The sequence below is a fragment of the Galeopterus variegatus genome, unplaced genomic scaffold, assembly GCF_000696425.1.
Source record: "Galeopterus variegatus unplaced genomic scaffold, G_variegatus-3.0.2 Scaffold110, whole genome shotgun sequence".
Lineage (NCBI taxonomy): Eukaryota > Metazoa > Chordata > Mammalia > Dermoptera > Cynocephalidae > Galeopterus > Galeopterus variegatus.
Window position 1 is genome coordinate 439,440 of NW_007726221.1, and position 14,353 is coordinate 453,792.

General features: G+C 43.4%; 1 protein-coding gene across 1 annotated transcript in view; it reads left to right on the forward strand.

Moving 5' to 3' along the window:
- Positions 1-811: 811 nt before the first annotated feature.
- The window catches only part of DLEC1 (deleted in lung and esophageal cancer 1), a 68,420-nt gene continuing 54,878 nt past the window's right edge, over positions 812-14,353 (forward strand). Inside the window, exons 1-6 of the mRNA XM_008586537.1 lie at positions 812-1,228; positions 3,455-3,605; positions 8,976-9,086; positions 10,425-10,624; positions 10,839-11,059; positions 11,921-11,999. Coding sequence (XP_008584759.1) covers positions 827-1,228; positions 3,455-3,605; positions 8,976-9,086; positions 10,425-10,624; positions 10,839-11,059; positions 11,921-11,999 — 1,164 coding nt within the window. The 5' untranslated portion in view covers positions 812-826. The remainder of the gene's footprint in view (positions 1,229-3,454; positions 3,606-8,975; positions 9,087-10,424; positions 10,625-10,838; positions 11,060-11,920; positions 12,000-14,353) is intronic.

The following is a 14,353-nucleotide window of genomic DNA, read 5'->3' on the forward strand; positions in this document are numbered from 1 at the left end:
ATTCCAGTTGTTCCATATCCTCACCAGCTCTTGTTTGGTAGCTTTTTATATTCAAGTAATTTATTTTTTGCCATTCTACTAAATGTGTAGTGGTGTCGAATTGTGGCTTTAATTCCCACTTCCCCTATGACTAATGTTGAGTCTATCCATTCTTTTAAATCTCTGCTTGGCTTTCACTTCTTTCAAGAAGCCACCACTCACTCTACAGACTAACTTCCTGTCCTCCTCTGTGGTTCTATGACAACCAACATTCATCTCCACCCTGGCCTTGACCCACTAAACTGCAGTTGTTTTACCACCCACCACCCTCATCTCACACACACACACACACGCACACACGCACACACGACTGTGCGCTCCACGAGGGCAGAAGCAGCATCTTTCTTCCTTTGTTATCTTCGGCTCCCAGCACAGACCTGAAACAGAATTTTTATACAATAAATATTAAACAAGTGAGGGCCGGCCCGTGGCTCACTTCAGAGAGCGTGGTGCTGACAATACCAAGTCAAGGGTTAATTTTTTTCTTTAAAAAAAAAAAAAAATTAAATGGGTGAATGAACAGTTGCTGAACAAATTAAAGAATGGAGGGATGAAGGTAGTTAGGCACAAGGTTTTGCAATCACAGTGGCCTGGCTGTGTCAATTAACCCTTTCTCCATCGGTGCCTCACACTTAATAAGATCACCTTAAAAAGGCTGATCCTGAGGATGTGAATGTTTATGATGACGACACTGGTGACGCTATCCAAGGCTGGGGGAGGGAGCGAGGCGGAAGGGGCGAGGCCGGAAGCAGAAGTGCGGCAAAGAGTTAGCGGCGTCTCAGTTGCCATGGAGACCAGGAGCCCTGAAGAGCGGAGGTCGGTAGAGTCCGAGAGCTACGAGCTCCCGGGGACAGCGTGGACGCCAAGCTCGCGTCCGGCCGGGTCCAGCCAGCCCCACAGGAAGTCTGCGGTGGCGTACTCTCTCGCCTACTCCGAGGACTTCCACTACGGCTTGGCGACCCAGCCCCGCCGCCGCACGCAGCTGGCGGTCGCGCCGCAGCCCGAGCCACGGCTGCTGCGTCTGCGCCCCTCCTCTCTGCGCACCCAAGACATCTCGCACTTGCTCACCGGCGTCTTCCGCAACTTGTACACGGCCGAGGTGATCGGCGAGGACGTGGGCGCGAGCTTGGTCAAGGCCCGCGGCAGCGAGGATGTGCGCCACGAGAAGTTCGTGGACGAGCTGCAGCAGGTAACGCGGCTCCGGCGCCCCGCGCGGGACCCGGCGCTCACGTGTCAGCCCTGACGGGGGCCAGGCGCTGTTCCCGGCACTGGGGATGCAGCTGGGAAAGAGCAGACCAGGTCCGTGCCGCAGTGGGTCCGACATCCCAGTGGAAGGACACTCGTGTCTATACACACACGTATGCAGATACACACATACTACACATATAGGGCGTATATCTGTAGCGCCTATCTATATTTCTGTGTACACGTACACACATTATATATTGCATATATAAATGCAACGACTGGTGCAGACAGCCGAATAGTTGTTCCCTGGAGATGATAAAGTCAAAAGTCACTCCTCTTTGGGGTACCCTTGTATCCCAAACCACAATCTTGACTGAGGCGTTCATGCCCAGATTTTAGGACGCATGCCCAGTCTCTGGAACAGCGACTCTGCTTCCTCATCTCTGCAAGCAGGAAACCAGCTGACTGGTCCTTTGTGCTCTCTGCCCCTGCTGACCACACTACTAAGGACTTGAGGGCACTCCTCTCACCCCACACCCTTACCCCGGTGTGCTTCCCGCCTCTCAGATCTTTCTCTTTCTTCACTCCGTTCTGTCCATCCTGTACCTGTCCCTTAAGCGACGTGCATCCCACCCGCAGCTCCATTCATTCTTTCATTCAACACGTTTATTGTGTCTACTATGTGCCAGGCTCTGTTCTGGACAGTGGGGATTCAGCCATGAATAAAACGTGTACTCCCACACATGCTCACAGGCCACACAACCTGTCTTCTATAACCTACAATCTAACTGATAGATTTAAACAATGATAGACATTACCAAAATGAGTATAGAATAGGCGAGAGGCTGATGGGACTAGCCTCATCCCCTCCATGGATTATATAGGCTTCCTGAAATCCAGCCAGGACTCCTGGACAGGACCCCCTGCTCTGTTCTTCCTGGCCACCACATTCACTCTGCTAAGACTTTGGCCAACCCATGCCAGAACTTGCCCTTGAACTTCTGACTCATCTCTGTCATTCACGTGAGCCAGACTATGTGGATCATTAAAGCTATAAACCGGTCACCCCGTTCATTAGATTCTATCTCCTTAATATCTCTCCCACGAGTGGCCACTATACCAGGGTCTGAGCTGACAAAGAGTGATCCCTTTAACAAATAAAAAGCTTTAAATTTTTCTGAAGATAATAGTAATGCATGTTCATTGTAATAATTTCAGGATCCTGAAAAGTTTAAAAAGTGATCCTATAGAAATACAACTATGCAAAGATAGGTTGAATTTATAAATTATGGTATATTCACACTATGGAATACTATGAAGTTGTTAAAAAGAATGAATTACACCTATATTGTAGACATAGACAGCTGCCTTCCATTTATTAATTTAGCAAAAAAGTCACAGAACAATGTTAGGATAATTTCATTTTTTAATAATATATATACATAAAAAAGCTGAAGTTTTATATCAAAATGTTAATAGTGCTCTTGGGGGGGATTTACCTTTTTCTTTGCATATTCTATATTGTCTGAACTTCTGCAATGCACATGAATTAATTTTGTAATTACAAAAAAATAAACTTTGAAAAGAGCAGGCATCTGTTATTCCACCTCTGTGATGCTTCTGTTATTATACCAATTTTACTTTCTCTTTCCTTTATCCTCTTCTTTGCTTTTCTTCTTATTTGTCTCTGGATTTCAATGCCATATGACTGTTTGTGCAGGACAAAAATTCTTTGAGAGGAGAATTGAGAGAAGCAATAATCACCATCCAGTACGACTGTCTGTCCTGATCTGAGTTCTCCCCCAAACAACCTTGGTGGCTGCTGATCTTCCCCAGGCCACTCTGAAGGGGCTGACAGCTGGAGGCTGTCTGCTGGCTACAGGCCCTGTAGCTAGGGAGCAAGTTCTTCCTTGAACAGGGGTCCGGATGGCACCACAGGTAGTGTGCTAACTTGTATTTGGTATTTCACAGTTTGGATGGCAGCCCTCTTTGCTGTGAAACCAGGAGACAGGCTACGAAGCTTTCTCTGTTACTGACCTTACTATGAAAACTTTAAGTCATCTCCCTCTATGGGTCTCGGTTTTCACATCTTTTTGTTGGACAAGATGGACACGATAGTTTTCTGACCATTCTTCTGCTCTTCACTGTAAGCCTTTATGCCGGGGTGGGGCTGAGGAAAGCATGTAATCTCACCATATTTCTGTGCATTTGACCATCCACTTGCCAGATTCGGGAGCTCTATAAGCAGCGGCTGGATGAGGTTGAAATGTTGGAGAGACATATCATTCAGGCCCGCGCACGCGCCCTTGCAGAAAAGGAGCGGACCATGAACCAGGCCAGAGTACAAGTCAATGAGGCCCTCGTCAAGTTGCCTCCAGGTGTGTATAAAGAACTCCCATATGCCAGCCCTGGATTCCCCAGCTGTTGATATTTTACTGCATTTGCTCCCTTGCTCACTCTCTGGTCTGTTTTCTAAACATTTAGAGAGCAAGTTGCTGACATGATGTTTCATTGCTTCAAAACACTCCAGTGTGCATGTCTCCAAAACAGGGACACTCTCCTACACAGGCAGCATACCAACCTCCAAACCTCCTGGTTTGCATTGGTGCAACACTAACCTCCTACCCAGAGGCCCCATTCAGATTTCACCAGCTGTCCCAGTGTGGTTCTTTCTCCTCTCTGGCTCAGGATCCTGTCCAGGAAGCCATGTCACATGTAATTGTTGCATCTCTTTTTTAGACTCCTTCTTTTGGAACAAGTCCTTGATCTTTTCTTGTCTTTCATGCTCTCATTGGCCTTGACAGGCCTTTCTCTCTGGTTCTGTCTGATGTTTCCCCATGATCAGGTTCAGGCCATGCCTTCTGGGTAGCAAACACCACAGAAATTATGCTGCATTTGTCTTAATGTGGCACATTAGGAGGTACAGGTGATGCTAACCTCCATCACCTAGGCAGGTTGGTATCTGCCAGGGTTCTGCACATTAAATTCTCTAAATTGATTTATAATTGATTAGTATCTTGTTGAGAAGTATTTTCAGATTACACCAATATCTCATTAAAGCTCCATCACCAAACCACTAGGATTCACTGAAAACTCTTTTTTAAAAATTGACTACCTGTATGGTGATATTTTCTTTAATCAATTTATTTGTTGAAGAAGTTGGTGTGTTTTTCCCATGGACTTGTCCATAGTCTGGATTTTACTGATTTCAGCATTGTGGTGTCATTTAACCTGTTCTTATGACCCCTGTGTTTCCTGTGAATCAGTAATTAGTTCTAGAGACTTTATGAGGTTTAGGTTCAATGTTGGGGGGGGACAGCGGTGACCACTCATAAGTGGTGCTGTGCGCTTCCTTCAAGAGGTACATGGTATTTAGTTGTCTCTTTTTTTGTGATGCTGGCAGCCTTTTTATCTTATTAGAGTTATAAATTATAATGAAATGCTCATGGCGATGATAATTCTATCATTCCTTTTTTATTTGTCAGCTGAAATACATAAAGAGAAACTTTTCAGCAACTGTTTTGATTACCCCAAGGAATGGGCAGGATTAATTCTTTCACTTTATTTACCAGTCTTTAAAATAATGAGTTGGTTCCCCTAGCATCTTCCAAACGTGACTAATGAGGTTGTTTGTTTGGTTGTTTTAGGATTATTATGAACTCATGGATTTCATAACTATAACTATATTTATTATCTTTAGTGATGCTCAAATTGTGCCATTTTTGGCCAGTGAGAGCCTTTTCAGGTTGACTCCTGACACTTTTGACAGTTAATTGTCTTTGATAACTTCCTTACTTTCTGGAATGGTGAGATGTTCCAAGCTCATCTGTTGTATTTCTAGCCCCAGAGCTAGAATCAGCCATTTCTTCAAGAAGCCCTGGTTCCTTTTATCCCCCACCCACCCACGCCCACAAAGACTTTGATCTAAACCACCATTTTCTAGTGTAGTAGGCAGAAAGGGCAGTGCGTTTAGGGTTGAGAAACCTGTCACATCTGTGGCCTAGAGGGATGGATCAGAAGGGAGAGAAAAGTGGAAGATAGGGTGCTTTAGAAAGGCATTTACCCTGCTGGGGACCAGATTCTATGTAAGACCTCTGCATAGGTTACCCCACTGAATCCTTCCAACAACACTGTGAGGTAGGATTTTTTTCTCTATTCTATGGGTGCAGTAACTAAACTTAGATCAAATCACTTTCCCAAGGACTTGCAGCTCAGAAGGGGTGGGACCTAGATTTGAACTTGGGTGTGTCTGCTATCAAAGCCTATCTCTTTCTTCTGTCAGGAGGAGGGGGAAGGATTGTTGACCAAGCACAGTGTCCAGTGTTGCAGGGGCATTGATGACTTCCCTTAGGGTGTGGCTCTGAGTGCTAGAAACCCTATCCTTTGTCAGGCCTGCCACCTTTGAGGCTCAGGTCCTGTTAGACAGTGAACACTCAAGTGTAGAGTCCATCTCTCTACCTTTTTCCCCTGCACCACAGCAGAGTGTAGCTGCCACCTCCCTCAACTGTGGCCCTTTGAGCATCAGATCATGTGCATTTGGGCAGAGATTATTGATGGCAGATTAGGAGGCTTTAATGGTTGCCTGATGTCCCCTAGCCATGGGAGTCAGATGCTGTCCCTGTCTTTGGTGAGATTTTCTTGGGGGGCTAGATGTCAGGGGAGATTTAATAATTAACTATTTGGTTTTTTTTAATGAAACTGAAATAAAACACTGAGAACTGGGAGACAAACATTGAAAGAAAGTGAGCTGAAACTACCAATCAAGCTTTATTAAAGAAAAAGAATGTGCCAGGCTGCATTCAAAATGGAGAGCAGCAACCAGCGTCAGGGTGGAAGGGTTTATATAGGCTGTAAGAAAGGCTGACATAATCAGAGAGGGGTTTGGTGCTGGTGTGGAGGAGTTTCTATTCTCACAAATGAGGTTTTTCGTAAGGGAAAGGCTGGTGGCCATTTTGTGCTGAGTGTGTTGTAAAATGGCGCCGGTCACATCAAAGATGGTGCTGATCACTTTCAAGATCAATCAGACATCAGTCGAGAGTTTTACAATGACATTCATTTTACTTATTACCCAAAATAATCAGACATTATCTGCCCTGGTTTCTCTGGCTTCTGCTGGTAATGTGTCTTTCTCTTATTTCAGAAGTGGCAGAAGTAGAGACCATATTTCCTGCTTCTCAGGGTAGGGTGAGGTGACCCAAGAACCTTTTTTATAACTTAAATAAGTGGGGGTGAGGTCATTCCTCTAAAGCTTTTCTTATTTGAGGCACAGAAGCAAACTTTTACTGTTTGCTAATACAAGGTAGAAAACGGGTACATTCTCCAGACAGGGGGATAAAGGTCAGAATTCTGCAGAGCGTCCGTGCTTTCATGCCCATCCCTTGCTGGTAACTTGTCCACCTTATCCTTTGGAGGATGGAACAGCCAGTCCCTTGCAGAGCCATGCTCAGGAGCCATGGGGTCAGTGTAGGAAGCCCACCCTTCCCAGATGGAGGAAGATGTTCACAAGGCCCGTGCAGGGTTTTCCAGGGCTCACCTGGTAGGTATATGGCCAGGCCTGACATGGACAGAAACTTTCCACAGATCTGGCAAAGAAACTGCCACCCGCTCCTACAGGCACAGCACCCAACCACCCACACCCTGGGGGAGGAATGTGGAGAGAATGGTATCAGAAGAGAGAAGAAACAACTCCTGTCACATGGCCTTTGCCCTTTGTATGGAAGTCTTCTGTTACCTTTTGATATTTCAAATAGGCCATCACCACAGTCCTTGGGAACTGGGCTGGATTGTGTCAATTTAGCTTTGATGCCACTCCCTGCTGAGGTCTCCATTGCCAAGGAGAGGCCAGGGGCTACATTTCTCAGCATGCACCTCTTCCTGGGATTCCAGGATAGGTCAGCTGATGAGAGGCCCTTGGTGGGTTTCCGAAGGAGAGGCCATTGTTCTCAAGAAGCAGTAACAGGCAGATGATTGAGTGGCTGTGAATTTCAAAGCAACTTCCACATAACTTCTTGAGAAACCCCTGCTTCAGTGCTGCTGGCTGAAGTTGTTAATCATGGCTTTCCCCCGTCAGTCTGTAATCCCCCATGTTAAAACCCTTCATATTTGATATACAAAGGGTGGTTTCTGTTTTCCTGATTGAACCCTGACTATTACAGTAACTAGGCCAAACCTCAAAATCCTCAATTAACATATATCATGGGGGAAACACATATTCTTCACTTGTCTTACCTATATCCTTGGTTATGGGGGACCTCCAAAGGGAAAGACCACTTAAAGGTGCCCTGTTTAAAGATAATGTTGGTTAATGGAGCAAGCAACAAAATTTGAAAACTTCCAAGTCTTTCTTCCATTCACCCTATTTATTCCCTAATTTTTATCAAAGTAATAAATATACATGGTTTTTAAAAATCATATCATTTAGAAGAACTTCTTTTTTTTTTTTTTTTTGTCTTTTTTACTGACCGGCAACGGGATCGCAACCCCCGGTGTTGCGCCCACACCGCGCTCAGCCAGTGAGCGGGAACCGGTCTCCACATGGGATCCGAACCCTCGGCGGGACGGCGCACTCTCCAGTGTGCCACCGGGCTGGCCCAGAAGAACTTCTAATGAAGTATAAAAAGCTTATGCCTTTACATGTCATTTTAAACTTGTCCAAACATAAACACATAGAATGTACAACACCAAGAGTGAATCCTAATGTAAAACATGGACTTTGGATGATGTGTCAGCGAAGGTTCATCAGTTGTAACAAAGGTACACTCTGGTGAAGGACGTTGATAACGGGGAGGCTGCGCATATGTGGGGACAGGAGTGTACATGGGAAACCTCTGTGCCTTCTCAATTTTGCCATGGACTTATAACTACTCTAAGTAATAAAGTTTATTTTTAAAAGGAGCCTGCTTCCACCTCACATCTCCCAACCTCAGTCCCCTTGCCAAAGGTAGCCATTTCTAGTTTTAATTCTTCTGGGTACTTCTAAATAATATGTTATTTATATGTTATATAAATAATATGTCTTTACTACCATTTCTTGGCTCACCAACCATAGACATTAATTGTCAACTCCCCACTCTATTAAATGAGATGTTCTCTCTCATGTGTCTGTGGGTCAGTGAGAGGCTGGCTGATCTAGCTGGGCTTGGCTGGCTGGACTGGCTTCTGGCTGTGGGTCCAGCTGAGCTTGGCTCCTTGCTGTAGGTTGAGCTCAGGTCTGCTCCATGTGGATTAATGCTGAGGTCCACGATGAAGGGCCAGGTTAGTTCTCCTTATGACGATGGCAAAGGCACAAGAGGAAAGGGTCAGCTGCACGAGCACATTTCAAACCCCTGCCAACATCTCATTGGCCAAGGCACATCCCATGGCCAGAGTCAAGGGTGAAGAAGTGTACTCCGTTTCTAGTAGCAGGAATCACAAAGTCACATGGCTAGGACGTGGATACAGAGAAGGGTGAAGAATTGGGGTCATTTATTCATCTATCATACTTATCTTAATTCTGTTTTGTTATAGACCTCTCTGTGCATAACAATATTTTAGCTCAAATGATACCACAACACAGCTTTGCCCAATTGCCATGTTTTAAGTGGCTCATAAATACTTGCTGATTAGTGTCTTGAAATCTCAGCATCACAAGATTCTGAGAAGGAATTTTGGTAGATTGTTTAAGCTGAAAGGATGAAGAAAGTTTGGGTGCAGGTTCTTCAGCATTGGTCTGTCTTGAAACACCTTTGTCTTCATTTCCTTCCATGTAGTGAAGACTGTCTTCAGATGGTGTGTAGACAGCAATTTGCTACAGAAACATCATTTGATCTGCCCAGAAGATTACTACAGTGACACAGTGCCATTTTGCTCTGCACCTAAAGGTAATGCTTCTGTACTGTCTCAGAGCCTCTGACGTCTTTCCAGGGAAGTTCTGTAATAGCAGGGCTGCACTGGCCACCTTTGCAGTCATTTCCTTGTTCTCAGGGGTTTTTTTTTTTTTTTTTTTCCACTTTAATTTTGATAGTGACTATTGGGAGGGTCAAATCTGAGCCATCTCCTTGCTAGCTCTCTAACACCTACCTGCAAGACAAAAGTTCCAACTCCTCCACATGAAATATGTCAGCTGCCCAACACCAAGAAAGTTGAAAATGTTGTGATGTGGTTGAGTGAACCAAGAGAGGGAGGGATGGAGACATAGGTAAGCAAGGGAACAAGCTCCTGATGGAGTGAGAACATGGACCTAGGGGTTTCCCACACAGGAAAGGAGCAGATTTTTATCCTTTGAGAATGGAGGGAAGGATGGGGAGGGAGGCAGACAGAGGTGTGTATGTGTCTGTGATCTGGGACTGGTTTCCTGTGATACAGGAGGCCAGATCTGAGAATGAGGTGTGGGAGGCTGTGTTGTGGGCTTAAGCAGAGAGGTAGATTTTTGGAAGAGTCACCATGTGGATCCTGTGGCCAAGCAGAGGGACTGCCTAGTGGTGCCAGGCTCAGAAGACAAGCTCTCCAGCAGCCTGTTGGTGGGACTGTTTCATGAGTTCTGAGACTGTAGAGCTGAGAAGGTGTTTGGGGTAGGAGGAACGGGATCCAGAGAATTGAGGGTGCAGATGAAAAAAGGGTACCACTGATAGCCTGAGCTGTGTAGGGAGGTAAGGCCAGAAAGAGCCAGCTGATTCAAGTGTCATGGGATACTAAGCCACTTAGAATTTTAAAGTTAGTTGCAAACTCACTATCTTGTGTGGGTAAATAAGGATGGAGCTAACATGTACAGTACTGAGGATCTATCAGGCATTGTACTAAGAAATGTGTGGTGATACCAGATTTATTGCATTCTTGTTAGCAATGAATGTTTTCATTTAACCTTTGGGGAATGGTCTTATAGATGTGAAAAGCTAATAGAAACTTTGATTCCTCACGTGAGCATTTTAGAAAGTATGTTCACATATGGGGTATGTGTGTGTGTCAGTGATCTACTCATGTTCTTGACCGTGTGGGAAAACTGAAAAATATTTTAATGCTCTAGTTCTAAGTCTCAAATACATAGAATAAGTTGCAGGAGTAATTCATATGCTGAACAGCATTTGTATCTGGTTTAGTAACTGTGAAAGTTTAGGAGATATCAAGCTAACTGTGGCTTTGGTGGCTTTATTTGGTTACCTTAGAAATGTTCATCTGCTCACCTTGGTACAGTAACTCAACTTGTTTTCTTGGTGCCATAGGCACCTCCCAGCCTGGATATTCAAAAATGACATTTAGTTGTGAGAAGCGTTCCATCCCAAAGAGAGAACTGAATGAGAAGCTTAAAGTTTCATGCAGGGAAAAGCTTGCTGAGTCTGAAGGTGATTTAGACTACACTATGGATAGCCTGACATGGGACTCAACTCCTAAGGCCAAACAAAGGACCAAAGAAACTGTCAAGGTTAGTTTTAAAGCCTGTGCATGGCAGTGTGTGTGGCCAGTGGGGACAGGGAGGTGGTGAGGGGGAGAGTCCAGATGACACAAGAAGTTATGATGAATCCGCACATAATGGAGAGTAGAGTTTGCACTGGTGTCTGTGGGCAATGCAGCTGGCCAAGAGTCAACACACACAGTCTCTTTGCTTGTCACTGACTCTGTCCTTTCGTGTTTCAAAGAAGATGAGTTCACCAAAGAATAAAAACTGGATGAACCACTTACGTGTGCCACAGAGAGAACTGGAGCGACTTCGGCTTGCCAGAATGGAGAGTCGGAACCACTTCCTTAAAAACCCTCGGTTTTTCCCTCCTAACACTCCATGTGGAGGCAAGTCTCTTGTTTTTCCTCCAAAGAAGCCAGCACCAACAGGAAAATTCTGGAGTGTAGATCCACAACAGAGGTATGTCTTTCCATGACTTGTACTCTCAGAAAATCTGACCATTTAGAGTAAAACCCAGAAGGTTCTGGGTCTGTTCTGGCTATGGAGGTCCCTAGACTTTTGGGGGGCAGGGTAGCAGTATCAGAACAGAGCAGGGTTTCAGGGTCAACCATTGATGTGGCCTTTGGACATGCCCCAGAGTCCTGGGTTTATGCTTTTCTGACCCGTTAAGGTCTTGAGAAATAGGAGTTGCTGTTGGCCCTTTATTTACATCTGAACAGTCTGGGTCAATGCTCCTTCTATGGGATTCATATGTCTTGGATAATAACAATGTTTAAAATTTGGTTAATTACAAACACCTAGTGTAAATCGTGATTTTTCTTTAAGAGAGTGCCTTTTGGCTATATTTCAGTAATTCTTATGAAGGGAATGAGTTGCTTCATGGGTTCATAATTTTGTTTTTTTGCGGTCCTACACCCCAGGGGTTCATAATTTTAACGAGACTAAAACTATTAACGATTCTTTATTAGATAAATAATATATTTTTATTAAGGAAAATTAGAAAAGTCTAATATTTGAAAAGAAAAACATCACATATTAAAAATTCAGTTAACATATTGGTGTTTAAGCTTTCAGGGTTTCTCTTATGCATATTGAAAATGAAATATGTAGCTATATATATATTCACAAAGATTGGATCCTGCTATAAAATTATTTTGTAACCTGCTTCAACAACAACCAAAAATCCCCACCAGAGGGAATATTGTGAATATCTGTGATGGCTTGGGTGTGTTTATTTCTACATTAGTCACTCACTGCATAGTATTTCATTGTATGGATGAAACTAACAGCCTTTCTCTCCCCTCGTTTCCCCTCCCACAGTTGCGCTGACACTCCGGTGTTTCTAGCTAAGCCATCAGTTGTGTTTTTCACAGATTATGAAATTGGACAAGTTTATGAGGTAGAAATCTTGTTTCTTTACAGATCCTATACCATCTGCTTCCTTATTGTTTTAAAGTCTTTATGATGGAGAAACTGGCAAAGACTTAGAGAAAGGGAGTAAAATAATTTCAGTTGGGGAGTAGAAGAGGGCCAAGGGAGAGCTGCTCAAGGACATATGGGAGGTGTTTATCTGCAGGGCTGAAGATTCCAGCTGTGGAAGCCTGTGCTCAGCTGGAGACCCTGAGGCTGCAGATGAGGTGAGCACAGACTGCCATAGGACAGTCTTCTCGCCCACATTTGCCTGCTGCTCATCCCTTTGACTTTATTTAGTTGTTGGAAAGTCACCCTGACCTTCCCTGACTGGATTAAATGTCCCTATTGCAGGCTTATTTTGTATCATATGTTGCTGTTTTATGGCACAATTTTTTATTTATCTTCTCCACCAGACTATAGGCCCTACAAAGACAAGAATTATTTCAAGGTTTGTATTATTTTATTATTGGTGCCTGGAATATAATAGGCCCTCAGTAAATATTTGCTGACTGAATTACATGAATACTTGGATGTGCATCTACTCCTCAGCCTTGCCTATCCCTGAAAAGGTAAATCAAGAAAAATGAAAGATACCCTATTTTATACATACACAATACATAAATAATATGACTTCCCAAGGTGTTTTGATAAGTTGATGAATGACAGCTCACAGATGGGTTAGTAACATTTTTATTCCTTTAGAAAGTTGTTAAACATGGAAAATGTTTAAATATATGGGAAGTATATGTAAAATGATGTTAAATTAAGCAGAGTACAACATGATTATGACCACTTAAAAATCTGAGTACCTATGGCCAGAAGAAGCCACCCATAGTGTACAGAGAATCGTACAGAGTTAGTGCATTTCAGGGAGGAACTTATGGGAATCATTTTAAAAATAAACTTATTTGATGAAAACTTTTAAATTTAAATGTATATAAAAATGAGAATTAGGTTTCTCACTGTTGCAGAAAGGTACAAATAAGGAAAGGGGGAAGGCTAGAATGAAGTCTCTGGTGCTGGATTGTAGTTGGAAGTACAAGTATGGTTTCATGGTTTAAAATATATATGTATGTATGTGGGTATACACAGGTGGATAGATATAGGAATAAATACAGATGTGTGTGAATGCATGGATTAGTACATATCCATATATTTCCTATCTGTATCAACTGAGAAGGATAGAAGTAGTGACACCCTAGCAGCAGTTAGCACACCTAGTGTCCAGATCTTGGTTTCTAAATACCATTCTCTAGTAAAATGTACCAGGGGTCCTTGTAGAACTAGTTGATTCCAGGGTTCAGGTGGAGAAAATATAAGACAAATCTAGAGCATCTTGTGGTACCAGAAAGTAAGAAAGTGCTAAAACAGAAAGACATGGAGGTAGACGTGGGGAAACATGTCAAAAAGACACAGAACCACCAATGAACAAAGTTGGAACAATTTAAACTACAAAATATATAATGATGGGGATGGAGTTTGGATGTGTTGTTCCCTCCAAAACTCATGTGGAAATTTGATCCCCAGTGTGGCAGTGTTGGAAACTGATTGAGTCATGGGGGCGGATCCCTCATGAATGGATTAATGCTCTCCCTGGGGGAGAGAGGGTAGTGAGTGAGTTCTCGCTCTATTAGTTCCCACGAGAGCTGATTGTTTAAAGGACCCTGGCACCTTCTCTCTCTCTCTTGCTTTGTGTCACCCTGTGATCTGCTTGTACCCGCTGGCTGCCTGCCACTTTCTCCCATGAGTAGAAGCAGCCTGAGGCCATGCAAGATGCAGCTGTCTCAGAATCATAAGCCAAATAAACCTCTGTTCTTTATAAATTACCCAGTCTCAGGTATTTCTGTTATAGCAACACAAAACGGACTAATACAGATAGTATTAGATTATAACACAAACAATAAAATAAATATCCATGAGTCTATACTGATATAAGTAAATATATGAATAAATAAATTAATGGGGGAGGACAACTGTTTTTTATGGAATAATTCTAATTAATAATGTGGAAATAATGAGAGAAATTTAAAAATCACTGTTAAATACCACACTAATAAATTTCTGTAGGCAAGATATACCAATGGATGCTAAAATTAGTGGCTAAAAGTTTAAGCAGAAACACATAATTGCATAGTCTCCCCCAGACACATCAACACCATACCCCCGATATGACTTACTGAGAAGAACATATGACCTCTGTGATACACTTCCCAGTAATGTATAACCTCAATCTAATCATGAGAAAACATCAGACAGACCCAAATTCAAGGACATTCTAGAGGACTTGCTACAAAATAACTGGCCAATACTCTTTAAAACGTCTCAAAGTTATGAGCAACA